At 45.8% G+C, this 26872-nt stretch overlaps 1 protein-coding gene and 1 long non-coding RNA gene across 14 annotated transcripts in view; one reads left to right on the top strand and one right to left on the bottom strand.

The window, feature by feature from the left end:
• MCF2L (MCF.2 cell line derived transforming sequence like) overlaps positions 1–26872 on the bottom strand; it is a 337829-nt gene that overhangs the window by 80629 nt on the left and 230328 nt on the right. For all 10 annotated transcript variants that reach the window (XR_010319082.1, XM_023553214.2, XM_023553210.2 and 7 more), the window contains one exon: positions 18049–18163. Coding sequence is in view for 9 of the 10 variants with exons in the window: in XM_023553214.2 (XP_023408982.1) it covers positions 18049–18163 (115 nt within the window). In the remaining variant the exon portion in view is untranslated. The remainder of the gene's footprint in view (positions 1–18048; positions 18164–26872) is intronic.
• On the top strand, positions 1544–26708 carry LOC111751685 (uncharacterized). Of its 4 annotated transcripts, none has more exons than XR_010319083.1 (4): positions 1578–2457; positions 14055–14138; positions 19869–20104; positions 24564–26708. It is a non-coding gene; the product is annotated as an uncharacterized LOC111751685 (long non-coding RNA). The 4 variants fall into 4 exon arrangements; XR_002786783.2 differs by having other exon boundaries at positions 1580–2457; positions 24827–26708; XR_002786782.2 differs by having other exon boundaries at positions 1553–2457; positions 19869–26708.

Raw genomic sequence — 26872 nt, forward strand, 5'->3', positions numbered from 1 at the left:
GCACTCAACTGTGGGTGTAAAACCCACTGAAATGGTACACGTTTCAGAGAGATATACATACATATATATATATATATATATATACATATATATATATATATATATATATATATATATATATATCGAGTTGATTCTGACTCAAAGCGACCCCGTAGGACAGAGTAGAACTGCCCCTTAGAGTTTCCAAGGAGCAGGTGTTAGATGTGAACCACCGGCCTTTGGGTTAGCAGCCGAGCTCTTAACTGCTGTGCCACCAGGGTTTCCATACCGTACATATAAAATAAAAAACCCTCCTCTGGGGTGAATCCATGAATACCTGGAGGGGCACACATTTTCTCAGGATGGTGGCTGGTTCACACCCTATCCATTCAGGAGTTTTAAGCACAGGAATGATGATCATTCACAGCAGGGCCCAGGAGGCTTGCAGCCAGCAGGCTGAAGGAATCTCAGAGTCACCTGGAATCCACAGGGACTGCAGCTGTCAGGGCCTGGGCTTCAAGGGTTCCCTCCTGCACTTAGAAGGCTCAGGAAATATGGAGAAGTTACCAGGTGGGGGTGCGGGGAAATGGGGGACAGGGACCCAGAGAAACCAGAGCTGGGGGATTCTGCAGCCCTCTGTGGCTGTTCAGTGTACAGTATGCTTCCCCAAACCTCAGTGCCACTCACTAGGTATCCCCTCCCCCTGGCTCACTGCCCCCATGGCTCTTCCTGGGCTGGAGGTTTTAGGGTGTGAATTGGAGTTACTCAGTTATTTTACGTTAGCTGACGTGAAGTCTCACCAACCTTCAGAAAACATGTTGTTGTTGTTGGGTGCTGTCGAGTCAATTCTGACTCATAGCGGCCCCACGAAACAGAGTAGAACTGATCCTCTGTGTATTCTTGGCTGTAATCCTTACAGCAGATCACTAGGTCTCATGAGCATGTTTTAAGTACTACTTCACTCCCTCCGCTGGCAGACAAGGTGAGGCAGAACTACAAGGTAATTCTCCGAGAGAGAGAGCCCATTAAACCCGCTGCTAAACCGAGAAACCACTAGGTTCAGCCCCTTGCCATTCTTTTGAAATTACAGGATACCAAGGGATTAGAGTTCACTGCTTGAAAGAATCTGAGAGATTATTTAGTCCAACCTTCTTATTGGAGAGACTTGAGAGATGAAGGGTCTCACCCAGGTTAGTGGTAGAACGAGGAATGCAGCGTTGATCCCGTATCTACTTTCCCCTCCTTATTACACCAAGCTTCTCCATATAAAAGGGAAATCTAGTTACAGCAGGTCTGGCCTCCTATTAATGGCCTGTTGTTTAGGAAACGCCTTCACCTCTCCAGGACTCATTATTACCCCCAGAGAAGGCTCCTCTGAGGGCTTATTCTTCACTGGTCATAAACACCATGGTCTTTTTGGCTCATGTGCCCAAGCCTGGCATAGATTAGTCACTCAATACTCCAGAATGAATAAATGAATATGAGATGGACCGAAGCACCAAACTCCTCTTGTTCTGCATGTTTCTATAATGATCTCAAGTCCCACGAGGTATAAGACTTTCAAAGTACATATGTATAAGCACTCATAATACGAACTAGGAGCCCTGGTGGCACAGCGTTTAAGAGCTAGGGCTACTAACCAAAAGGTCGGCAGTTCGAATCCACCAGCTGCTCCTTGTAAACCCTATGGGGCAGTTCTACTCTGTCCCATAGGGTCGCTGTGAGTCAGAATTGACTTGTCGGCAATGGGTTTGGTTTTTGGTTTGTTTTTTAATATGAAGTTAGAAACACATCCCCCTTTGTGAGGCTCTCTACGGTTAACTAGAAGTCATCAGAAACCTGTAAGTCACTTGAAAGGTACTCAGAAATTTTGAACTTAGAAGCACGTGAAGAAGGACGTAAAGAATGTAAACAGCTTTTACTTTCACTTTGACCTGGCATACTGTGACAGCAGAACACCACACGGTTAATCTCTAAATGACGCCCTCACCTCTGACCTCGAAGAAAAGGTGCGTCATCTGGCTGGCCTCTAACCCTGCAGAAAAGAGATAACATACTGCTGCTTGACATCACAGTGGCCCTTGCTGTGTGGAGCCAAGGTGACAAATTCACATATACCTGAACCCTAAATTTCTGTTCACTCAGTGAGAGAAGGCAGAGACGGAAATGAGATTCTGTCTGCTGCCACCGACCCGGGACCCAGCTGCGAGGGGCCCCCACCGGCCCGGGACCCAGCTGCGAGGGGCCCCCACCGGCCCGGGACCCAGCTGCGAGGGGACCCCACCGGCCCGGGACCCAGCTGCGAGGGGCCCCCACCGGCCCGGGACCCAGCTGCGGGGTCGAAATGAGATTCTGTCTGCTGCCACCGATCCGGGACCCAGCTGCGAGGGGCCCCCACCGGCCCGGGACCCAGCTGTGAGGGACCACTGCTAAGTTCAAGCCATGGTCAAGCCCTCCTCCCCAGACCTCTCCTTAAAGGTAAGAGCCTGAAGTCTAAAGATTTAGACTCTTTTGAACTCCTGAACTAGCCTTACAGTAGTTAGTTCTGATTCTCCAGTTCTAAATGAATGTTGTGAGGTCTTGCTTGCATGCCTTGTCACGACTACCTTGTGATAAATTACACGAGCTTATGTACATCAAACCTGAGTATCCCTCTACTCATTTCTAAGATAAATCTCTACACAACACCTCTCCAACGGCAGCCAAATCTACAGAGTGAGTTCTGGCTTCTAATCTGCTCTCCAGCTCTGACAACCTTGGTCCTCTGCTTGGAAGCCCCAACACCTGAAACTGAGCAAGCTTACAAGCAAGCTGCTCCCCTTTCCCCAATTTTTCAGGTCCAGCCCTGTGACTCTGCTTTGCGGGCTGTAGCTGCTCAGTGATACGCCGGCTGAGTTGGAATCATGCTGCAGTAAGTCTGCGTTAGGCTGCAAATACAGGCAGAAATGCTGGCGATTCCAAGCATGGATGCGGACCAGCGTGTCAGGCACGTGGCTGGACTAGGTCACATCATCCTAGAGGGAATATTTCCTTGAATATAAACAATTACATATAAATAAATAACGACAGGCCATTGAAAGCCAAGGAGATGTCTATCTAGCTTGACTGGAAAATAAGAAGGCAGCAGGTTGAGAACAGCTGAGGAGATGGACGGGGTGATGATGTGTGGGCTTAGAAACCTGTATCTTAAGGTACAACCACTGCTCCAGCTTGCCAAATCTCACTCTTTTCTAAAACCCCTTTCCACAACTATTAGCTGAAAGAAGATTAAAGGGTCTACCCACGGCATGGGCCGGGGCTACTGAGGTGCTAGCCTCTATCACCATCATCAGGGCTGGTCTGAGGGTGAAGCTTCCTCTGAGCCACGACTTAACCAGGGCATGTTAGGTGCTACGCCAGCACGGAGAGGGGCTGGATGGAAACAAGGCCTGTGGGGAGGGGAGCCTTACAGACCCTACTCCAGCCAGGCCAGGCCTGGATCGAGAGAAGGGAGGCAGCTGCACAGCCTGGCACCAGGCGGGAAGCTCCCTGGCAGGTGGAGAGACAGGTACCAGGCAGGGCTGCTCACGGCTCCAAGCCTGTCCATCAAGGCTGGACAGGAGGTGAGGGTGCTGGGCAGGAGGTCTGGGTGCTGGGCAGGAAGTCAGGGTGCTGGGCAGGATGTCAGAGCACTGGGTAGTAGATCAGGGTGCTGGGCAGGAGCTCAGGGCCCTAGCCAGTAGCTTGGCCTTGAGGGCTGGAACCCAGCCAGAGGTAAACCAGGAAAGTAGGCAGGACGGTAGTGGCTGGGTGGCGAAGCCACAAGGCTTTATTCTCGCTTCTCTGCCCTGCCCTGAGTGCAGGGAAAGTTTTTCATCTACTATTGCCTCCCATTCCTCCTAGGAGTTGCCCTGAGTTTCATTTCTTTGCTCCTTTTTCCCTCTTTCATCTCAATTTTCAACAATGGTCTTCAAATGTTAAAAAGACTTTTACTTATCCTTTGGTAAGGGAAATGCTGTCGCCATTTTTCTCTCTATGTCACCAGGGTTCCCTGACAGACACAGTGACCTTCAATGTATTCCCTGAGCTATCCAATCCTGAAACTATCTTTTCTGGTTGTTTCTTTTCTTGTCTTCTAATTCAAAAACCTAACCTGTTAGAATAGTATTTGTGTGATATGTTTATCTTAACACTGGTCAACATTTCATTCCGGAAAGCACAGCTCCAAGAAAAAAAAGTCATATGCTTTTCTAAGACATTCCCACTAATGTAGTACCTGTCCTCAAAGCCACATGCAGTGTCCATTAGGGCCAATGAGGACCAGGTGTGCACACGATGAGCCACGGACAGCAGGCCCAGCCACGGAGCTCCCTTCACCCGGAGCACACGGCATCCCCTCTCTTTTTCAGGGTCAGGGAGTGGAGCTCACAACCCAAAAAGAGCAAACCACCCAAAAGAGCCTGAAAAGTTGAATTTTATGTTCCTTATATCCGAGGGGTTTGTTTTTTTATATCCGAGTATTTTTTTTCCCATATTAATGAACATTTTTTTTTCTGACAAAAAAGAAGAAAGAAAACCAAAACTATGATTTCCAGGGAGTCAGTAGGAATGGATTTGGAATCTGGGGAACCAACAGGAGCGATGCTGTTGATTGGTAATGAAGACGTCAGTGTGGAGCCCTGTGCTGGTACAACCCTACACACAACAGGAGGAAGACGGAGTGTCATATCTGTCTTTTCAAAAATTTCTCATCTAACAAAAACAGCTTCCTAAAAGAAGACACCACCATGGAGCAAGTTCTTTATAATCACAAAGTGAACTGCTTCCTATAACAGAGGTAAAAACAGTACAGACACGAATTCAACTCACCCAAAGGCACAGTGCTCACGCATTCCTGGGGGGGGGGTATCTAGAATCTTGTTACCTGCACACCTGTCTCACCGTGTTCTTCCACAACAGCCGTCTCCACCTTTTCCTTGTTCCGTATTTGCTCCTGCATCCCACATTCACTGCCCTCCCAAGCAGACTCCTGGGACACCAGCTAGCTGCCTGTTATCTCAGCCATCAGCAGCACACACTTGGCAAGCCTGGGAACGAAGGGACTCCTTCCTCCAAGGCTGCCATCCAATCAGATAGGCTGGCTCTTCACCATGTCCTGAAGCTGAAACTCCAAGCAGGTCATAGCTCTGGACACTCTTGTGTCTCCCCTTCTCTCTGCCCATCGCCAGCCCGCTGTGGAATGGACCACGCCAACACGGGGTACAGCCTGGGTGACGTGAAGGCAGCAAGGCAAGGGGTTGGAAGGGAGAGACTTCCAAAAAGCTCATGTTTACAAAAAGCTCCATTTTCCCCCCTCACAACAAAAAATTCATTATTTTCAAGTAAGGCAGTAACAATTGTTTCTCCTTTTGTGCAAGGAAACAGGACAGTATGTCTTGGCCTATTCTCCTTAAATTAAATGTACGACCTGGCTGTATCGTGATTCCACCTGTACTACAGGCGGACGCTGTCCAACAGAGCCTTCTGCAATGATGCAAGTGTTCTACATCCGCACTGTCCAAGATGGTAGCCACCAGCCCCATGTGAACTAAAACATGGCTGCTCTGATGGAGGAACTGAGTTTTTAATTTCACCTAATCTTAATTAATTTAAATTGAAATAGCCTCACGTAGTTAGTGGTTACCATGCTGCAGAGCTGTTACAGGGAAAAATTTCAATGACGAAGGACACACAAGGGGGCGAACTCTGGTTCACCCTGGAGAGGCACAGAGATAAGACCTTATTTGTAGGCAATCACAACAGTCACAGTCCCAGGAGGAGGAATTACAAGGGTCTTCAGGGTTCTCCAAGCAGCTCTAGTGGCACAGTGGTTAAGTGCTCACTTGCTAACTGAAAGGTCAGCAACTCCAACCCAGCAGCCACTCCTTAGAGAAGGATGTGGCCGTCTGCTTCTATAATGATTAAAGCCTTGAAAACTTTATGAGGCAGTTCTGCTCTGTCCTATAGGGTCACTATAGGGTTGGCAACAGGTTTTAGGATTCTTTAGAGGGTCCCTAATACTACTTGGGGCTGGACTCCATGAATAAAACGTTGATTTAAACAGTTGAGATGAAAAACACAATTTAAAAAATGATGTCATGGAGGAGTAAAGTGGATCAGGTACATCAGAGCCAGGAGCAGCTGATTCCACCTGCAGCTCACCCCAAGTCCTTGTGGAACCCCGAGTCCTTGTGGAACCCCGAATCCTTGTGGAACCCCGAGTTCTTGCGGAAACCCGAGTTCTTGTGGAAAGCTGGGCAGGTGGGTCACTGAGCATCTCCTCAGAGCTTCAGACCACACGGCACAGCTGTGGTTAACAAAGCCTTCTAAGAAGCCCCTGGACAGCAAAGGACAAGAACGCTCCTTCAATTGCTACATAGGGGCTGGAGGGGAAAGGATCACCTGGCAAGAACATCTGAGAGCTACTGAAAATGGTAGTGCTTTCAAGGGGTACAATCTCATGAACAGAACATTCAAATCTGCTTAACCAGACATGAGGCTATTATCACAGCACTCGTGGTAACAGTGCAAAACAGCAGGCCAAACTAAATATCCATTAATAGGTGACAGCATATTTAGCCCAACTAAAAAAAAAAAAAAAAAATTTTTTTTTTTTTTAATACTGTAGCCTCACTCTTTTTAATGGCTGCATGATATCCTACAGTATACCTGTTAAAAACCAAACCTGACTAGAAGGACCCCGGTGGTCATGGCCCCCAGACCTTCCGGTGGCCCAGGACAGGAACCATTCCCAAAGCCAACTCTTCAGACATGGACTGGACTGGACAATGGGTTGGAGAGGGATGCTGGTGAGGAGTGAGCTTCTTGGATCAGGTGGACACTTGAGACTATGTTGGCATCTCCTGCCTGGAGGGGAGATGAGAGGGTGGAGGGGGTTAGAAACTGATGAAAAGGACACGAAAAGAGAGAGTGGAGGGAGAGAGCAGGCTGTCTCATTAGGGGGAGAGTAATTGGGAGTGTGTAGCAAGGTGTATATGGGTTTTTGCGTGAGAGACTGACTTGATTTATAAACTTTCACTTAAAGCACAACAAAAATTATTAAAACAAAACAAAACCTATTGCCATCGTGTTGATTCCGGCTCATAGAGAACCTATAGGACAGAGTAGAACTGCCCCATAGGGTGTCCAAGGCTGTAATCTTGACGGAAACAGACTGCAACATCTTTCTCCTGAGGGGTGGCTGGTGTGATCCTACAGTCTACCAACCCAACCAAACCCAGTGTGGTTGAGTCGATTCTGACTCATAGCGACCCTATAGGACAAAGTAGACTTGCCCCATAGAGTTTCCAAGGAGCGCCTGGAGGATTCCAGCTGCAGACCGTTTGGTTAGCAGCCGTAATGCTTAACCACTATGCATTAGTTTCCAGGTAACCTAGGATGGGGAAAATTAATCCAGTTGGTTCTAGGGGGCTGCTTTTAGACTTCATAAGTTAGGCATTCTCCTGAATTCTCGACTGGAAGCCTAAAAATCACATTTATACTCCAGTTCCATCCACATAAGCATCCTACCTTTCTCCCTCATACAGTCCATACAAACTGTGTGTGTGTGGTGTGTGTGTGAATGCGTGTGTGCTCTTGCGTGTATATGTGTGTGTACACCGTACCCTCAGGCTGTCATGGATTGAATTGTGTCGCCCCAAAATATCTGTCATCTTGGCTAGGTCATGATTCCTTTGTATGATTGTGTGATCGACTGTCTGCCATTTTATCTCCTGGTGTGATTTCCCTATATGTTGTAAAAATCCTAATGCTATGATGTAACAATATGGATTAGTGGCAGCTACATTGATGAGGCCTACAAGATTAGACAGTGTCTTAAGCCAATCTCTTTTGAAATATAAAAGAGAAAAGCAAACAGAGACATGGGGACCTCATACCACCAAGAAAGCAGCACCAGGAGCAGAGTGCGTCCTTTGGGCCTTGGGTCCCTGCGCCTGAGGAGCTCCGCGACCGGGGGAAGATTGAAGACAACGACTTTCTTCCAGAGCCGACCGAGAAAGCCTTCCACTGGAGCGGACATCCTGAATTTGGACTTGTAACCTACTAGACTGAGAGAATAAATTTCTCTTTGTTAAAGCTATCCACTTGTGGTATTTCTGTTACAGCAGCACCAGACGACTAAGACGCAGGGGGAAACGTAACTCTGATCACAGAAAGCCAACTGGGAGATGAAGTCAGCTGTCTCCCAAGCAGCTGGGTGATGTGAACCAGGTCCATGGAAAGTCAAAGTCATTAACCAGCTTCAATTAGCTGAGAGCTCCATGAATTGTGTTTTAATTGGGCTGAAGAGAGACAACTGTGCTGTGGAGGAAGGCAAGCCCCTTGATATCTTCTAAGCTAAGAGATCACAGACTCAGCCCTACAGAGCCAGCTGGCAGAGTAAACAGGTGCAGCACCAGGTGCGAGGCAGCAGGGGGTGCTGGGACAGTGGAACTGGGGGCATCTGTCATGCCTGTGGTGGGCACCACGCCCCAGCTCCAGCTGACTGCTGCTTCGGTGCTGGGACAGTGGAACTGGGGGCATCTGTCATGCCTGCGGTGGGCACCACGCCCCAGCTCCAGCTGACTGCTGCTTCTCAGAAACACAAGCTGGATGCTGCTAAATCCACTGGCCAAAGAAAACCCAGAAATCTGGTTTTTATGCCATATCTATGAGCTCAACGTTGACAATAAATTCAAATTATAAAAACACACCAGGCGTTCATTAGTCATTAGGGAAACGCAAGTCAAAACCACAATGAGATAGCACTTCACAGCCACTTGTTGGTTGCCAGAATTGACTCCTGTTATGGCAACGACGCCTGCAGAGCAGAACAGCTCCACAGGGTCTTCAAGGCTGTGACCTGCTGGAAGCAGATCGCCAGGCCTGTCTTCCCAGGCACCTCTCGGTGGGCTTAAACCACCAACCTTTCAGTTAGTGGTCAAGCACTTAACTGTTCACACCACTCAGGGACTCACCCACTAAGATGGTTATATAATTTTAAAAAAAAAACCAATAAGTTTTAGCAAGGACTTGGAGAACTTAGAACCCTTGTTCTAATTTTTTATATAGCTGCTGTGGAAAATGGTTGGCTATCCTCAAAAAGTTGAACACAGTATACCTCATGACCCAGCAATTCCATTCCTAGGTATACGCCCAAGAAAAGTGAAAACGGGTACTCAAACAAATTCTTATACGTGAAGGCTCACAGCACTATTCACAATAGCCAAAAGGTGGAAGCCACCCAAATGTCCGTCAGCGGATGAATGGACCAACAAAGAGTACATACACACGGTGGAGTATTACTCAGCCATAAAAAGGAACGATGCACTCACACGTGCTGCAACATGAACGAACTTCACAAACATTATGCCAAGTGGAAGAAGCCAGACACAAAGGGTCACATATTACACGACTCCATTCCTGTGAGATGTCCAGAATAGGCAAATCCATAGAGATTGGCAGTTGCCGGGGGCAGGGGCAGGGGGGCAGGAGGATGGGGAGTAACTGCTTAGCAGGTATAGAGTTACGTTTGGAGGGATGAAGTGTTCTGGAACTAGACAGAGGTGACGGTATACAACGCCGTGAAGGTACTGAATGCCACAGAATTGTTCACTTTAAAATGGTTAATTTTATGTTAATTTCACATCAGGCAGGAATGGCAGAGGCGGGAACCAGAGCTGTAAAGGGAATGTAGCATGGTGGTGTGGAGGGGACGGCGGAAGGCCTGCCACAACCAGGCGGCTCCCAGCTCCTAGTTTGCGACCTCAGGGCCTGAGGCTTCTGGAGGGAGGCCGTCCTGGTTTCCCATCTGAGCCTCCACAACTCACACGGCAGGATCTTGGGCAAATTATTTCACCTTCCTAAGCCTCTGCTTCCTCATCTGTAAAATGGGGATATTAGTACTTTATGTCTCACACTTTGCAAGGATGCCTTACAGTTATTAAAACCTATGATCATGATGAAAATATGTTTTATCTTCAGGGTCATTTAGGTTGAAGCTAATCTTTTCATTGGCTCAGGAAGGAGGGAGATCAGCCATTCTATTTCTAAAATTGAATTTCCTATAAAAAATATTTTATTCAATCAGTAAAATATCCAGTCAGGTATCCTAGCCTCCCACGCAATTAAAATTGTGAAGATTTAGAAGGGAAAGTTTTCCTTTGACCAGATCAGGTTATTTTTAATGACGGAAGTTTCAGTTCGGACCATTTTGGCTCTTCCCTTCTTGGCTCTCAAAAACAATTTCAAAACAATGTATATCTACTCAAAATGATATTTCTCCTTTAAAGGGTGCCTGTGTAAACTATCTGGCTATCCAGACCTCACATTTACCGCCCACATTTATTGTACATCACGACTAAATTCAAACTGCTCAAACTAACACAAAACAGAATTTCTTACAAAAAAAATTGATAAATTAGACTGGTCATCTGAAGATTCCTGGCTGGGAAAGTGCAAAAATGGCAAGTTTCTAAGAGAGAGAAAATTGAAATTCTCTAGTGGCAGGAGTCCCTGGTGGTACAAACGGTTAACACACTTGGCTGCTAACCAGAAGGTTAGAGGTTCAAGTCCCCGAAAGGCACCTGGTGACCTTCTGAAAAATCAGCCACTGAAACCCCTGTGGGGCACACCCCTACTCTGACATACACCAGCCACTGAAACCCCTAAGGAGCACACTCCTACTCTGACACACAAGGGGTGGAAGAAGTATGGCCAGAGCGCTCCTTGGAAGCTAGGAAGGGGGGACTTCGGCTCACGTATTTTGGACATGATGTCAGGAGGGACTAGTCCCTGGAGAAGGACATCATGCTTGGTAAGGTAGAGGGTCAGCAAAAGAGAGGAAGACCCTCGACGAGATGGACTGACAGTGTCTGCAGTGAGGTTGTCTGACAACTACCTCTTAGTACCTATCTTAGTAAAATTGCCACTTACAGCCCCTCTCCCACATTCCTCGTCTTCCTCCTTTCTCTATGCTGTTTTTCCCCTCATAATCCATATCACCTGCTTACATCCTACGTAATTAGAATGTAAGCACCACGATTTTTACTTATTTTATTCACAATTGTATCCCGAGTGCCCAAAACATTGACTTTCTCAGTAAACAGTAACTGAAGGAGCTAACCTGATTTATCCACCTTTGCCATCCTCTTCTGGTTGCTTACAGTGGTTAAGAGACACCTGAGTCATTTCTCCCTGGGCAGGGCCTGAGTTTTTACTCATTGTGTTCTTAGCACTTCCCTTGGGGACTGGCACCCAGCAAGGACTGAACTCAATTATGAAATTTTAAGAATTGTAAGAATCTGAGATGTCAAATTCAGCTCCCTAACCAAGCCAAGAACTCTAAGCCCAATATCCCCATTGTGGGGCCCTCCAACCAGCCGGATGCCAGCTGGCAGGTTGGCCAACAAATTATAAAGTAATTCCAACCTATTTTTAACAAGTCATTTTTCAGAAGATCAAAAATTTGCTTTGTATTTACATACGCTCCTTTGGGAGGATGCATTTGGACCAAATCTTGTCTATTTCAGCCTAATATTCCACTAGTTACTATCAGTCAGATGCAGGGCTGGGACTGGCTGCACCGTTCTTGTTTTTTTTTTTTTTTTGTCAGATGCAGTGACTTAAACTGGGACTCCTGTCATTTGCATATGGTAACAGAGAAAGCAGGGTTAACATTAGCACATGACACTATTTTCTTTGGGGATAAAATTGATGCTTGGTAAAAAAAAAAAAAAAAAAGGCATCTTCATGAGATTTGCCAGTTTTAATTTGCGTTTGACACTGAACACACCTTGTTCTAAATTCCACTCTTTTTACTTAGAGAACGTGCTGGTTCAGCAGCTATTTAGAATAAGTCATTTTCCAAATGAACTGCCTGTATGAGGCATCTCCCCCCACCCCGCTTTTTTTTTTCCCTAGAAGTTCCAAGTGTCTCTCATTACCCACACTGGCACACTTTGGGTGGGATTTTTTTCCAAGCGATGCAACCTAGTTATTGACGCTGCAATGCTAACTGTCTCCATCAGGTGGCAGTGTGCTTCCTCCTTTTTCTTGGTACATTTAGGGCCCTTGCCATCTGGCCACATAAGAGCTGATTCACTCCAGAGATCAGTGGTCCTCAGTGGGGGCAGCTCCCGGGGTGGGGGGGCTGTGGAAGTCTGTGGAAGGGTTTTTTTAATTGTCAGTATACCGGCATTTCTAGACAGGTCAGGGATGCCAGGTATTTTGCGGGGCACAGGACAGTCAGTGCCCCACAACTAAGACAGCTCTGCACCTTGCAACGTTATTTCCAGTGTTCTCCTGGACACATATGTAGGTAACCTCTTGTTCTACCTATAAACACAAAGTTTTTATCCCTCTCCGCCTTTTTAAATGAACAGTACTTTTCCAGAAATGTAACTACTGTGTAAATTAATGGAAGGCTGTATTTTTTTTCTTTAGAATTTCACCAAAACTTATTCACTATTTTAGAAAACGATATGTTCAGCTGCAGCACCACTCAGGCACTTGGGTCACTAATACAACACATTTATGGCTGATGTATTTGCAATAATTTGCATACAGACTCAAGCATCTGACTTCATCTTGTAATTTCAGGTACTGTCATGTCAGCACATGTGTATATTAAAACTAAATGCTTTTCTTCTGATGGTCCTTTACACTAGTTAGGGCAGTAAACATATTTTTGGAAATTATGGATGCACTGGAATTTGATTATGCAGCAATTTTACTTCAAGATGAAAAGGGAGTGTTGGGCCTGACAGGGTCAAAACCCACTGCTCTAGCATTTGGGCTTGTTACCATCCTCAACAGGAAAGCAGGGCAACATGAATAAAACACACCCATGAATGCTTCAGAAATGTCCTCCTATTTGCCTGGGAACCAGGACCTGTGATTCTCAGCTCCAATATTCAAATAAGCCTCTAGGCCACTATGAGTCGGAATCCACCCGCGGGAAATGGGTTAAGTACCCAGTTAACGCATAATAATTCTTCTGCCTTTCAAAGGAAAACTTGTGTTTCTTGCCCACTGATCTTGGTGCAAAGGGTCAACACACTTTGCTTTTAAGACTGGAGGTCGTAGTCCACCCAGAGGCGCCTGGGAAGAAAGGCTTGGAGATCAACTTCCCAAAAACCAGCCACTGAAAACCCTATGGAGGGAGCACAGCTCTAATCTGACACGTACGGGGTTGCCATGAGTCAGAACCGACTCGACAGAACTGGTTGGATTCTGTGTATGTATACTCGGAGATTAGGTTTTGAAAAGGCTCCTTTCTATGGGGGACAAGAAACTCTTAAAAAAAGAAGAAGAAAGCCAAGACTATCTGTTCTAATTTTTGTGGAGATGAGATGTACGGAAGCTTTGGGCAAGTGCACTGGAGTGAAAGAAAGAACAGAGGAGTCTCCATTCCATCAGGCGGTTTATTCTGTGAATTTACTCATCTGTAACATGAGCTTCATTTGTTCAGCAAATATTTGCTGAAGTGCCACGTACCTGCTCTCCCGGACCTCTATTCCATGCAGAGGCAGATCATAACCAAGCCGCAAGACAATCACAACCATTTCAGATAAGCTCCATGAAGCAAACAAGGAAGTAATGGCACAGGGCTCCTGGGGGTGGGTGGGAGTGTCTCTCCCGAGACAGGGCGGTAACGGAGGGAATCCTGGAGGAGGTGACATGTGAAACATGGAAAGACCAGGTCTCCAGAGATCAGGGAAGAGGGGCCCAGGTAGAGGGAACAGCAAGTAAAAGCTCCGTGACTTGTGGAGGAGCTTTGCAGGTCTGAGGAGCGCAAAGACAAGTGAGAGACAAGTGAGGGTGGAGGCAGGGAGCCCTGGGGAAGAGGTGAAGGAGGCAAGTGGGGCTAGACCACCCCAGGCCTTTCCCAGCTTCCTGCCTGCGGCCCCAGGAGAAGACTGGCCTCTAAATCAGGTTCAGAGAGCAGGGCATTACAACACTTAACATTTTCAATGACTGATTTACTGTGTGTTTGACAATATAAACGGCTGTTTTTAAATCTATGAGTGACCAAAAACCCTGATTTTCATCCCTAGGCAGGGGAAGAATTTATTCCAACTGAAGAAATTTCAGATGAACAGCGGGAGAGCAAAAAAAAAGCTGCTTTCTGACTTCATTCCGTAAGTTGGCTTGTTCAACACTGCTCACCCGAGTAACTCGTCAGTCTCGCTGTCCCCAGCTGGGATTCAGAAACTGGGAGGGAAATATAATGACAGAGATGGCTGGTGGGAGATTTTAATCTATAGGAAATTGGATCTTAGATTCCTAAATTGGAGCAGAAGAAGAAAAGGGCAGACAGAAAATGAGGTGGGCAGCGAGGAGGGTCCTGGAAGGTGAGAACCACAGAAGTCCCTGACTTACAGTGTACGCATGTCACGACGACCCACGTTTACGACCATCTTTTTTTGGAAATATTTTACTGTTAGTTATCTATCACACACACAATGCTGCAGTGTATAATTTGCTGATCTTATTCTCAGATGTTCAGTGTTTTGATTTATAAAGATGCTGGTTTAAAACAAACAAACCAAACCTGTTGCCATGTAGCTGATTCTGACTCATAGTGACCCTACAGGACAGAGTAGAATGACCCCATAGGGTTTCCAAGGAGCGGCTGGTGGATTCCAACTGCTGACCTTTTGGTTAGCAGCCAGGCTCTTAACCACTGTGCCACAAGGACTCCGAACAAAGATATTAATAATAAAAGGCAATAACAATGAAAACTTAAATAAAAAAGAGGCATTCAACTTACATCAGAATGACTTACGTCAGAGTCGTTGGAACGGAACTCTGTTGTAGGTCGGGGACTACCTGCCCTCTGATAAAGGTCCTGAGACACATGTGAGTTTTGAGTTTGTTTAGAATTTATATATAGCCTCTGCGTTTTCTAGATTCTATCCAGTTACATTTCAAGAAAAGTGATGTGGGTACCTGACAGACTACGTAAGGTTTTCTTCAGTGAAAAAGAAAAGGTTCAGTAAACAGATATATCCAGGTTTATAATTCAAATGGTATGAGCACTAAGAATAATTCTGAGTAAGAAATGACTAGATCCTACAACATTCAGCCTTCATGCAACAAAATTTTATTTAGCACTGCTGTGTGCAAAGTGGAGCCCCTGTAAGGTGCAAACAGTTAATGTGCTCGGCTGCTAACCAAAGGTTGGCAGTTCAAGTCTACTCAGAGGTGCCCCGGAAAGACGGCCAGGTGATCTGTTTTTGAAGCTGCTGAAAACCCCGTGGAGCACCGTTCCGCTCTGACATACGCAGGGTTGCCACGAGTCGGAGTCCACTCGGCAGCGGCTGTTTTTTTTCAACTGGTGTGTGAGGCACCGGTAGATGCCCGGGATCCCGCTGAGAACAAGCCCCCGCTCTTAGAGTGTTCCGCTTCTTTCTCCTGCATTGAGCTGCAGACCAGATCATGAAACTGTTAAGATCATTACTGTCTTCATTTCACTGTCTTCAAGGAACGTGTTGGGGGCAGGGGGGCAGAATACGATGCCCACCTGACTCTCCTAGATATTGGAGCTATTTTCAGTGTATGATCCAATTGCGAGGCGACATTATCCATCATGAAAAATCCCATCCCTGTAGGGAAGGGAGGCTGAACCAAGAACAAGGGCCTTGAAGGGGCTGACAGTGCCGAGACTCCAGAGGGGAGCCCCGTTGTTCTCTGACTGCAGCCTGTGGGTCCACGGAGACGCTCTGGCTGGGCGCTGCCACCAGCTGGGGAGACAGCCATCCTAGGAGAGGCTCCAGGTTGCTGCAGAGCAGACGCTGAACAGGAGCTTCCTGTCACTCCAGTAAGACCAAAGGAAACACTGACACAAAGTGCTCCCACAGTCAGCGGCCAACTGCAGCCATTTCTTTCTTCTTCTTTAACATCACTTGAACTTGTTAGTTCCTCTCTATAGCCACTGCCAAAGTTTAGTGAGTTCATGCTCAAATTATTTCTACTTTCTTCTCATTGGCTTTTTATAGCATCTCCCCCATTTCCAGACCATCACGGCACCATGGCCAGGAGCCAGTTGTTGTGCACGGCTGTGGTGCTGGAGGCCATCACAGGCCCAACCCTTGCCTTCAAAGCCTTGGCCGTTCCTCCATCCTCCTAGTATCATTTCCCAAGTACACATCCTCTGTGCCAGCTACACCACACTTGGAGCAGACACTCTCTGAGACACAGTTGTGTCGTCTCAGCCTTTAGACATTCCTCAAGCCTTAGCTGGCTACTTTCTAGAGGGGTGATCTTACTCAAGGAATCCAGCAACCTCATCTATAAAATGAGTATAAAAGCTGCCTTCCTGTTTCAGTGGGATTTTGAGGATCAAGTGAGAAATGTATGAAATTGCTTTCCATATTCCATCCATGAAGCACTTTACACTATTCAGACTGGGTACTTAACAAAGGATACTAGACTCCTACTGGAACACTCATGCCACCCAGCACACTGCCCCCTTCATTCGTGAGTTCAACTAGCACAGTGCCTGGTACGTGGAGGTTTCAAAACACTCCATGGGTTGATGCAACAGAGTGTGAACTGCAAACTTAAACACAATGTGAGTCACTACTGTTAGGACTCTGCTATCTGAGGCTTCCACAAATTATCCCAGGACATGAAACACCTTTGCTTCCATTCAAGACAATTTTTCTATGAAATTAATTCTCAGCATCCCCACGTCCCCTAACTTAACCAGCTTCCCTTCCTCAACCAGCCAGTTGGCTAACAAAATCTATGACCCACCCCTCCTCCCCAAAGCACTAATTATTAGTAACTGGTCATTACTAATTTAGTTGTTGTTACATGGCATATGTCAGTTGATTAAATTTGATGTTTTGGCCTATTTTCTGGATCAGAGTAATTTCCCTGCAGGAGAGGATCAAACCCTGCAGAGGTAGACCTCACTCCACTTTACGTCTCCTTATGAGCGTCAGCTCCAAGCTTCCAAAATCCTTGAACTCTTGTCCTCAAAACAGTGTAGGGAATGAAAGAGAACACGAATGCGTAACCAACCATGGTGAACTTTCATATTTGCTGGTTAAAAGTCTACATTTATGTTTTCCTCATGCTTTATGCAACATCAGGAACAAAAATGCCATTCTTAAGATTATTCTTGACCTTATTTAATGCATTGTTCACTAGATCCTAAATAGAAGCTGCTTTGCTAGAGTATGAGGCTGACAGTCTACATTATCTGCTTGAAGAGTGTCCTGGCTCGAGGATTCTGACGCACCCTAATCCTGCCAGCGAGCTCTGCGTGAGGCACGGAGGTGGTTTTAGTTACCTTTCTGGAAGATGGAAACCCAATTCTGCTTGTGATAAACAGAAAACACAGCCCTAAGTGACTGCTTTCCACTTAACTGGTTTCCCAGGTTAATGGCCTCTGGGGTCGGTTTTCTCCCGGGAAAGGGCAGGTGGAGGCCTCACCCCCTCCTGTGCCTGAGGCATTAACCTCACCCTCAGGGCCCAACTTTCTCAGGGATGGACAAAGCTCCATTCACTGTACAGGTCAGGCTCTGGCTCCCCTGAGCTCTACAGACACCCAATACCCACCTCTGCAAGAAAAAAAAAAGAGCCCTCCCTCAATTATTGAAAAAAAAAAAAAAAAAAAGACACTACCCCACTGTAAACCTTTATTTCTCTCCTGCGAGGGCAATTAACCATTTACGAAAGAGAAAGTGTTTTCTGAGCCTCAGTCAGATTCCCTTGCTGAACAACAAAACCGTCAGGTGGTACAGGCTCTAGAAGGAGACCGACCATCTCTCCTGCAGATCAGGGCACACGCGCAACACAGTAGGGGAAAGGGGACGGATTGGGAGCTGGAAAAACTGGATTCTAATTCCAGATCTCCCACTTATCAGCTGTCTGATCTTAGGAAAGTCTCTTAGCTTCTGTAATTCACAATTTCCTTACCTAACAAAGGTTTTAGCTCTGTCAAAAAGTTGCTGGGTGAACTTAATGAGATGATATAAACAGCTCTAAAAAAAGAGGGCTGTACACGCACTGCTCTTTGGCTTCTGAACAACAACGTACCTGGGGACGCTAGTGAGATAGGTCATGACATTCTGAAACTCCTTGTCTGGGATGTCGCTGAAAGTCGGGTAGTCTGGAAAGGTGATGACTGGGCACCCATCTTTTCCCCGTCCACCTAGAAAGAAACGCAGAGGTGCTCACTTAACTTTGCCCAAGTGGGACTAATGTTTGCTGATTGGTTTGCAACAATAAGTTGGAATTATTTTTAATAAACAGCAAGTATTTATGATGCTAAACAGGTTTCGGTGTTTTTTTCTTCCAGACAAAGACTGATAGAAACAAAGACCTGGCGGTGTACTTCCAAAAATTGGCCAACAAAAACCCTATGGATCACAATGGTCCGATCCTATCGTGCGTGAGGTCCCCATGAATCCGGGGCCAACTCAATGGCAGCCAACAACATTTCAGTTCAAATTGACAGTGTTCTTTTATATTTTGAAAGAAATGCATGTTGATTGAAGAAAATACATGGAATGTACAAAAAAGTGTGAAGAATTAAAAACATCACCCATCACTCTGCTACCATTAGACAACCACTATAATATTTTAGCATGTTCCCTTCCAAACTTTATTCTGTATGTTTTTTTGTACATACTTGAGACCATATTGAATAGACAAGCTTGCCTTTTTCCTAACATTGTAAATTAAATAGTTTTATAAATGATGTAGCCATTATTTTATGTATTCACATAATATTCCATTCAGGTACATGCCCTAACTACTTATTTAACTATTTCTTTTGTGGGCATTTTATATTTTTTTCCTGATATTCCACCTTTTAAACATTTAACTCTGGAAGAAATTATCTCTTATTATATAAGGCTCTTTTGTGAACAAAAGCCCAGAATCAGGCACGGTCCATTGGTGAGACATTGTCATATAGAATTATGAGAACATTACTGAATTAAAAAAAAAAAAAAAACCATTGCCATCAAGTCGATTCTGACTCATAGCGACCCCCATAAGGTTTCCAAGGAGCGGCTGGTGGATTCGAACTACTGACCTTTTGGTTAGCAGGCTGGGCTCTTAACCACTGTGCCACCAGAGAGCATTATAAAATTAATATTACTATAAACAAAATAGGAACCTAGAAATATTTGGGGTCACAGTGATAGCTTTCCTCAAGTATACTTCTAGAGCCGGGTACACATTACTCTGTATGTAAAGAAGTAAATTAACAGAGCTTTAAAGATTGACCTTTCAGTGTACTTTTATAGTGTGCATATCAAAACAGAATATATTTTAGCAAAAGATTGCCTTAAAACCTTGACTTTGACCATTTCTATATTGGCACTGTGAAGAGGGCTTAAATTCTAATGTAGGGTTGTGGTGGTGAGAAAGGAAAACCTAGACACTTCCTTCATAGTCGGGCTAACTGTTCCAGGTTTGCTCCTTTCGGAGGTTCTCTAATGGTACTTACTACCTGACTTTTTAGCCCGTGGGTTACCAATGTTTCCTCGCTGCTTTCCCCCTGGGATGGTGTGTGTGCATTCGCTATCTGAGAACCGAAAGACCATACACACACCCTTTTTGTTAATCTGTAGCACTTTGGTTTGAACAGAGTTTCACCTTGTTCAGTAAAAACGAAAAAGTAGAAACCGTGTATCTATACTACGCATGAGTGATAGTTTACGGTGTCAATCAGCTCTCTGGATCTTACAAAGCTGAGACAGGAAAATAAAACTGAAACAACTCATAAATAAATCAAAAAAATAAATTATCCTTCATATTATACATACTTTTTCATATTTTCTAAAAATCGAGCTGAATTTTTGTGCACTGGCTAGATGAAGTTTGATCTCATTTTCTTGTCTCTCTAGAATCTGTGTTCTGTCTTCGAGGGCAAATGGGAATGCTGAAAGGCCACAGGGAAGGCCACTGTGCTACCTCCTGACTTCCTAGGACTGGAAACAGGCCCAGCAACAGCATCTGCAAAGCTAAGCACGAGGTGACTCGCAAAGGCCCCCGCTCTGTGCACAAGACGAGCAGCGTACACCTGCTACCTAAAGCTTCACAGGACATTTCCAACGACGTTGTCTACGTATCTCATTGGGCAGTAAGAGCGCTTATGTTTTCATTGTTATTATGATTTAAACACAGCAATGAAGGTCATTTTTATAGCATCCTTGTTGTTGCTAAGGGCCATGGAGTTGATTTTTAACTCATAGCGGCCCCATATGACAGAACAGAGCTGCCCCATAGGGTTTTCAAGGCTGCAATCTTTACAGGAGCAGATCACCAGGTCTTCCTCCCGCAGAGCCTCTGGGTGGGTTCAAACCGCCAACCTTTTGGTTAGCAGCTGAGTGCTTAACCATTGCATCACCAGTGGTAATCCTTAACCTCCAGGGACCTCTTCATGCTCCTGAACGAATCGTCAGTGCCTCTCATCCTTCTCTCTACCTATTTTCATCTTTTGACCTTCTATCTCCCCAAACTTCTGCTATCACCAATCAAACTCTATTTCCTGGGTAACTCTTCTGTGCCCAACTTGCGTTAGGGGTGTGAAGAGTTTCTGATCTTTGATAATTAAATCTTACTGAGAGACAAATAGTAACTGAAAAATATGAATCATTAAACCCCATGGCAACAGTTTTCAAGTACACACAGAATTCCAGGGAGAGATTAATGCCAGTTGGAACAGCCAGAGAAGGATTTGTGGAAGAGGAGGAAATGGAAGCTGGTTGGATTGGACTAGGTGGAGGATATTACTGGGAAGGGGGTCAGAACATAAGCAAAGGAATAAGTAGGGAATACATATATAGGTGTGGGGCAAGACAGTCTCTTCTGGGTCTGTGAGGATTTGAGGAATGGTAAAAAAAAAAAAAAAAAAAAAAAAAGTGTGACCTAGAAGGGTCACAATCACGGACTTAGGAGCCTCCATACTGAGGTGTTTGGACTCTCCTGAGCAGAAACGTAACATGACCAGAACTGTGTTGTAGGAACGAACCTAGGTCTAGTAGCTGTGAGCTGGATGGAGTATAAGGAGAGAATCTGAATACAGGCAGAACCGTGAGGGGATCTTTCCAAGAAAAAGATACACCTGAGACATTTTACAAAGGAATACTGGAGATGTTTCAAGAATCAGAAAAGGATGGAGGGTTTGTAGCTTGGGGTCTAGAAAGAGCAGTAGCACCTCAATCAAAATGAGGTAGTTGGTGTACATTTAGAGAGAGAGAGGTTTCCAGTTTAGACTTGTAAGTAAGGGAATTAAAGTTGAAGTAATCCAAACAATCAAGAGAAGTTAACAGAGAAGGCAGCAGGCAAAAACACAAACTTCGGAGTCACACAAGCCTGGGTACCAAATCTATCTCTGTCAGTTAGGGGCTATGGAGGATGAAAGATGGCTGTAAGTTCTTTGCCACTCCTCCCATTGAGAGGTGGAGTCTATTTCCCTTTCCCTGAACCTCAGTCTGGCCTTGTGACCTGTTTTGACCAACAGAATGTGGCAGAAGTGATGATGTGTGACTTCTTAGGCTGGACCTTAAAAAATATGCAGCTTCCACCCTCCCTGCATGGCAGCTCCCTCTTACAAACCAGCCATCATGTAAGAAGTCCAACAACCTTGAGTCCACCGTGCTATGAGGAAGCTCAAGCACTTTCATGGAAGGAGGAAAGAAAGAAGTGAGGAAAGGACGGAGAAGAAGGGAGATGGAAGGGCAGGAAGGGAGAGTAGCAGGGAGAAGGCAGCTACATGGAAGAGCACTGAAGTGCTAGATATGAAGTGCCCCCTGGACATTCCAGCCCAGCCCAGCCACCAAATGAATACAGCCAAGTAAACGACCCCAGCCAATGTCATGTGGAGCAAAAGAACCACGCAGCTGAACCCTTCTGAATTCCTGACCCACAAAATCAAGAACAAATAAATAAAATGGTGGTGGCTGTAAACTAAGATTTGGGGTAGTTTATAACGTAGCAATAAACCAAAAAACCCATTGCTGTAGAGTTGATTCTGACTCACAGCAACCCTATAAAACAGAGTAGAATTGCCCTGTAGGGTTTCCAAGGAGCTGCTGGTAGATTTGAACTTCTGACCTTTTGGTTAGCAGCCAAGCTCTTAACCACCGTGCCACCAGGGTTCCAATGCCTCAACAGGTAGTCAAAGTCAGTAGCTGTGCACCCTGGGTAAGTTGCCTGCCATCATGTTCTCACCTGTTTTAAAAGCGGCACCATTATGAATTACCTTTTACTTCATAGGGTTGCTGAGATGGCAAGAGCTGGTGTCTGTGGTACACTCAGCACACTGGGACAGGCAGTAGGCCATGGACAAACAGAGCCTTTCTCACCATCTTCAGCATCATCAGTGACCATCATGACCCACCCCACTGCTTCTACTAGCTTCCCAGACTTCCACTGCTGGGTCTCGGCCAAGCCCCTGCCGTTCCAGTCAGACCCACTTTACCACCCAGTAAACATCTGGTTCTACCTCCATGGTTTCCCCCGCGCTTCTCCTCATCTGCCTACGTAATTCCCATGTCTCCTCCTCAGAGCCTTCCTCTACCAGGCCAGCCTTTGTCTGTTCTCTGCCTTATTTCCTAAACCGTGATACAATTCATTATTTAATGATATTGTTTTGTATTTCTGGTTAATGCTTCACATATGAAAATCTTTTTTTCCCCAACTCGAATATAAACTCCTTAAGGGTGGAGCTCCTATCATAGGCCCTCTCCCCAGGCTGCCTAGTCCAACACCAGGCTGAACCCAGAACGAATGTCTGACAGATAAATAGATGTCTGCCTAATCTCCTATTCATCTAGGGGCAGCTAAGTCACTTTAATCCTTAATTCTAATTAAATCCGTCTTTTCTGCTCTTGTTTGCAACTACTTTCTAATTATTTTCTACACTTCTGAACTTTTCCAGCTTTCAAGATGCTCTTAAGTTCCTTGTCCCTATCACTTGGCTGCAGTTTCCCTGGACGGAACACATCCTGTTACTTACTCAACAAGCAGCACCCCTTGCCCGCTGGCTTTCATCATTCTAATTCTTACTTCCTCTTAGAAAATTCCTCAGATCCCAAACAGCAAGAGGCACTCTGCCTGCAAACACTGGGGTCATTGTCTGAATTGTTCACGTGAGTGTAATGACACCCCTCCCTCAGATGCTCCTTAGATAGGGCGCTTTCGAAGTGTATTTGGGACGTGGCGCCCATGTCTTAGCTTCATGTTGTACCTACAATGATTATTAAGCAACTTTCAAAATTATATTTCAGCTGTAATTAAAGGGTATTCTGACAAGAAAAATGAGGTAAGCCTTCAGTACAATGAAAACAGGGATAGCCCTCACCTGTTCTTTGTTTTCCTGAAAATGGGACTCAGATTCCAGGTGTCATCAGAGGTCACTAGTACTGCAGTCATGCAGACACTACAGAGCCGGTGGGGCTCTTCCCACCTAGTTTCCACTGAGAACTCCAGAGTGAGTGTAGGCCAGCCCTCCATGTGCAGTTATAAGGCACACAGGGGAACGCAGACGCTCCCAGACCCCTAGCCAGATCCAAGGCATGCAAAGGGGTGAGAGGATGAGGAGGAAAAGACGGGAGAAGGGGCTTCTCTGGAGGGAACTGCTGGCTGTGGTGAGTCCCTGGTCCATTCTAGGAGAACAATCGGGCTACCTGTACACTCCAGTCCTGTTGGGGAGCCAACCACGCACGCAGAGAGCCCTGGTTCACATTCCCTGTACTCGGAAGGCAGTGTGACTGGCGTCTGACTCTGGCCTGAGAAGCGTAACGAAAACTGTGGGCCTTGCCCGCCCACTCCAGGGAATCTAGAGACAAGAGAAGGGCCCACCTGCAGCTTTGGAGGAGGGTGGGGGGCAGTAGCTGCCTCGGGTCTGCACCAACAGAGTTCCTCAGCACCGGGGACACACCAGTGTTTCCCAGAGAACACCATGGGTCGCGGTGGGGCAGAGCCAGTGTGGGCTTGTCTTGGTCCCACACAACAGGGCTCCCTGAGGGGCAAGAAGGCAGCAGGAAGATCTAATGGTGCCACCACACGTCCAGGGGACAACAATGAAGGCACACACGACCCCATGGGATGCATCCCCTCCAGGGAAGCGCCAGCAGGACGTGGGAGTCAACACTTCAGCTGTCTGCTGGGTCCAGAAAGCTCAAAGCCCAGAGCCAGGAAGGAACCTGAGCCCTCCTCCCTCCCTGCCCTCACACCTTAGCCTTTGGCCTTGTTGGGGGCAGAGCAGTAGCCAGCTTAAGCGGAGGTAGGTGAGAGAGAGGCAAAGCCTCCTGTCCTCTTCCTTACCTTGGACTTCAGCCCAGAGCAGGCCGGAGCTGGGAAGGTGGGTGGAGGAGCCGGGGAGAAGACTGCACCCTAAGTCAAGTATGAATGGGGACTGTCACCCAGAGCTGAAGGATTAGTCTTTTTTTCCTGCCCTTGAACTCCTTTACATGAGTGAACTAGGCTTTGTTTATCTAATTAAACAACTCCTTTATTAGATGATGTTTGAAAGCTTGTTGGTAAGGGCAATTTAATAGAAATGTATTTTTCTATTATGTTTGAATTTAATACAGAAACAGGAGGAGGAGTCAGGGGCTGCATACACACATCAATTCATCTGAAGTCCCAAATGCTTAACAACATTGTCTATGAGAAGCTAATGTCCCGGTCGTCTCCAAAAGGGGACGCCATCTGTTCTGTCTTGAGCCGGAGCACCCAAAGGCAAAATACTGCTCCATCATGTGGGCATTCACGGCCACCACACGGGGGGAAATCATCAGTTCACAGGTAAAATGTCTGTCTCTCATTCTAACACCCATCCTCTCCACCTGAACAGCGTTCCCAAAAGGACGGCAGAACTACAGTGACCTCAGGAGGCACAGGGGGACTAGGAAATGCAGAAGGTTACGCAGTCCGCTTCAACCAAGTCGGCAACCAAGTCAGGAGGATCACAGTGTCACACTGGGGATCACTGTCTCCTTTTTAACTACATCAGCATATTGATGGGAAAACAAAGATCCTTTCCTTTGTTACTAAGTCAAGACCTTAAGTCCCAGTCTTCCCATTGCTTTGAGCGTTGTGCTCTTTTAAAGAATTATCTGTGTGAGATCAAACTGACGATGGCAACTTGGAGGGTTTGATAGGAAACTTAGGGACCAACAAATTTAAGACAATGGCAGTAGAAGAACATGGAAGAGTACAGCAAGACTGGCAGCACAGCTTGAGGAATGTCACTGATGACACTAAGCTGTACATGTAGGAGTTGTTGAAATGGTTCATCATTGGCTGTGTATGCGTTCACCAAAAAAAAAAAAAAAAGAAGAAGAAGCCCCAAAATGAGCCCTCAGTACAGTCAACTCCAGGCGATCTCCCATCTAAACAAGCAGCAGGATCAGGAGTCGGGAAGGCACGTTTTACTCTCTGAGAAACCCTAACACTAATAGATGCAAACTGCCAGCACTGAGCCAGAGGCAGGCCAGACCCGGAACAAGCTCTTCTTTTTCCCATCCACCCTCAGGTCCAGTGAAATCGTGGTCAACTTTGCTCCTGAGAGGCACAGAAGGTACCATGAGATTAAGCCGTCCACATGGCTTCAGGGTATAGTCCGTGGTCGCCTCCTATGTCTGAAAAATCAGACTTCAGATGGGATTTATTGCACAAACCACGTTAACCTCAGCACTCAATTAAATGGAACCTGCTCTCTTTTTCTCACTTTCCAGACGAGGGGAAAGTGGTTAAAATTCAAACCGTCTCCAGTCTTCCGTCATTCCTGAGAAATATGGTTCTTACGATTTTATTTTAAATGTTTTTCAAGTAGATATTGTTCAAACCTAGGATGATTTTTTTTTTTTTCATTCGTATCCATCTATTCCAGTTAGGAACAGCTTTCTAGTTTCTAGAAGGCTTTCCGGCAATTATGTACCAAAAAAAAAAAAAAAAAGTACCAACTATGTGTTGAAAAGAACACTATTAAGCTGAATCAAATATGAGAAATACAGAACGCTATGTATATATTTTTTTCTGTTGTTTTAACAAAACATGGTTCTTTACCTTTAGTCTGAATAAGAAGAAATGGTTAAGGCAGAAAGCTTTGGTGTCAGGCTCCCTGGGTACAAACACCAGCTCTGCCACTAGTGAATGGCAGGAACTTTTGTCGAGTTACGTCTAGTTTAGTAACTCAATCTGTCATTCATTTGTGTGTGTGTGTGTATGTATACACATATGGCACACACATATGACTGACATGTAGACATATACACACATTTATGCATACACATGTATACACATACATACACATATGCATACTCTGGGGTGGTTGAAAGACAGGAGATACGCCACGTGATGGTTTTAGCATTATGACTTACGCACAGTACTATGCAATAAACCTTAACTTTAAGGAAAGAGTGTTGTAACAGCCAAGCTGAGTAACTGGGGAACACCTACACAGAGACGATAAAGCAGACATGAGCTTCATGATTCATTATCTTTATAGGGACAACACAACAAAGACTGTTTTCCTCTGTAATATATTAGCCACACTGCATTGGGCAAATCTGCTGCAAAGAACCTCTTTAAAGTGCTCAAAAGCCAAGATGTCAACTTGAAGACTAAGGTGTGCCTGACCCAAGCCATATTATTTTCAATCACATCATATGCACATGAAGGCTGGACAATGAATAAGGAAGACCAAAGAAGAATTGACACCTTTGAATTATGGTGTTGGCGAAGAATATTGAGTATATCATAGACTGCGAAAAGAACCAATCTGTCTGGGAAGAAGTACAACCTTAATGCTCCTTAGAAGCAAGGATGGGGAGACTGCATCTTACATACTTTGGACATGTCGTCAGGACGGATCAGTCCCTGGAGAAGGACATCATGC

The sequence above is a fragment of the Loxodonta africana genome, chromosome 23 (genome assembly GCF_030014295.1).
Source record: "Loxodonta africana isolate mLoxAfr1 chromosome 23, mLoxAfr1.hap2, whole genome shotgun sequence".
NCBI classification, from domain to species: domain Eukaryota; kingdom Metazoa; phylum Chordata; class Mammalia; order Proboscidea; family Elephantidae; genus Loxodonta; species Loxodonta africana.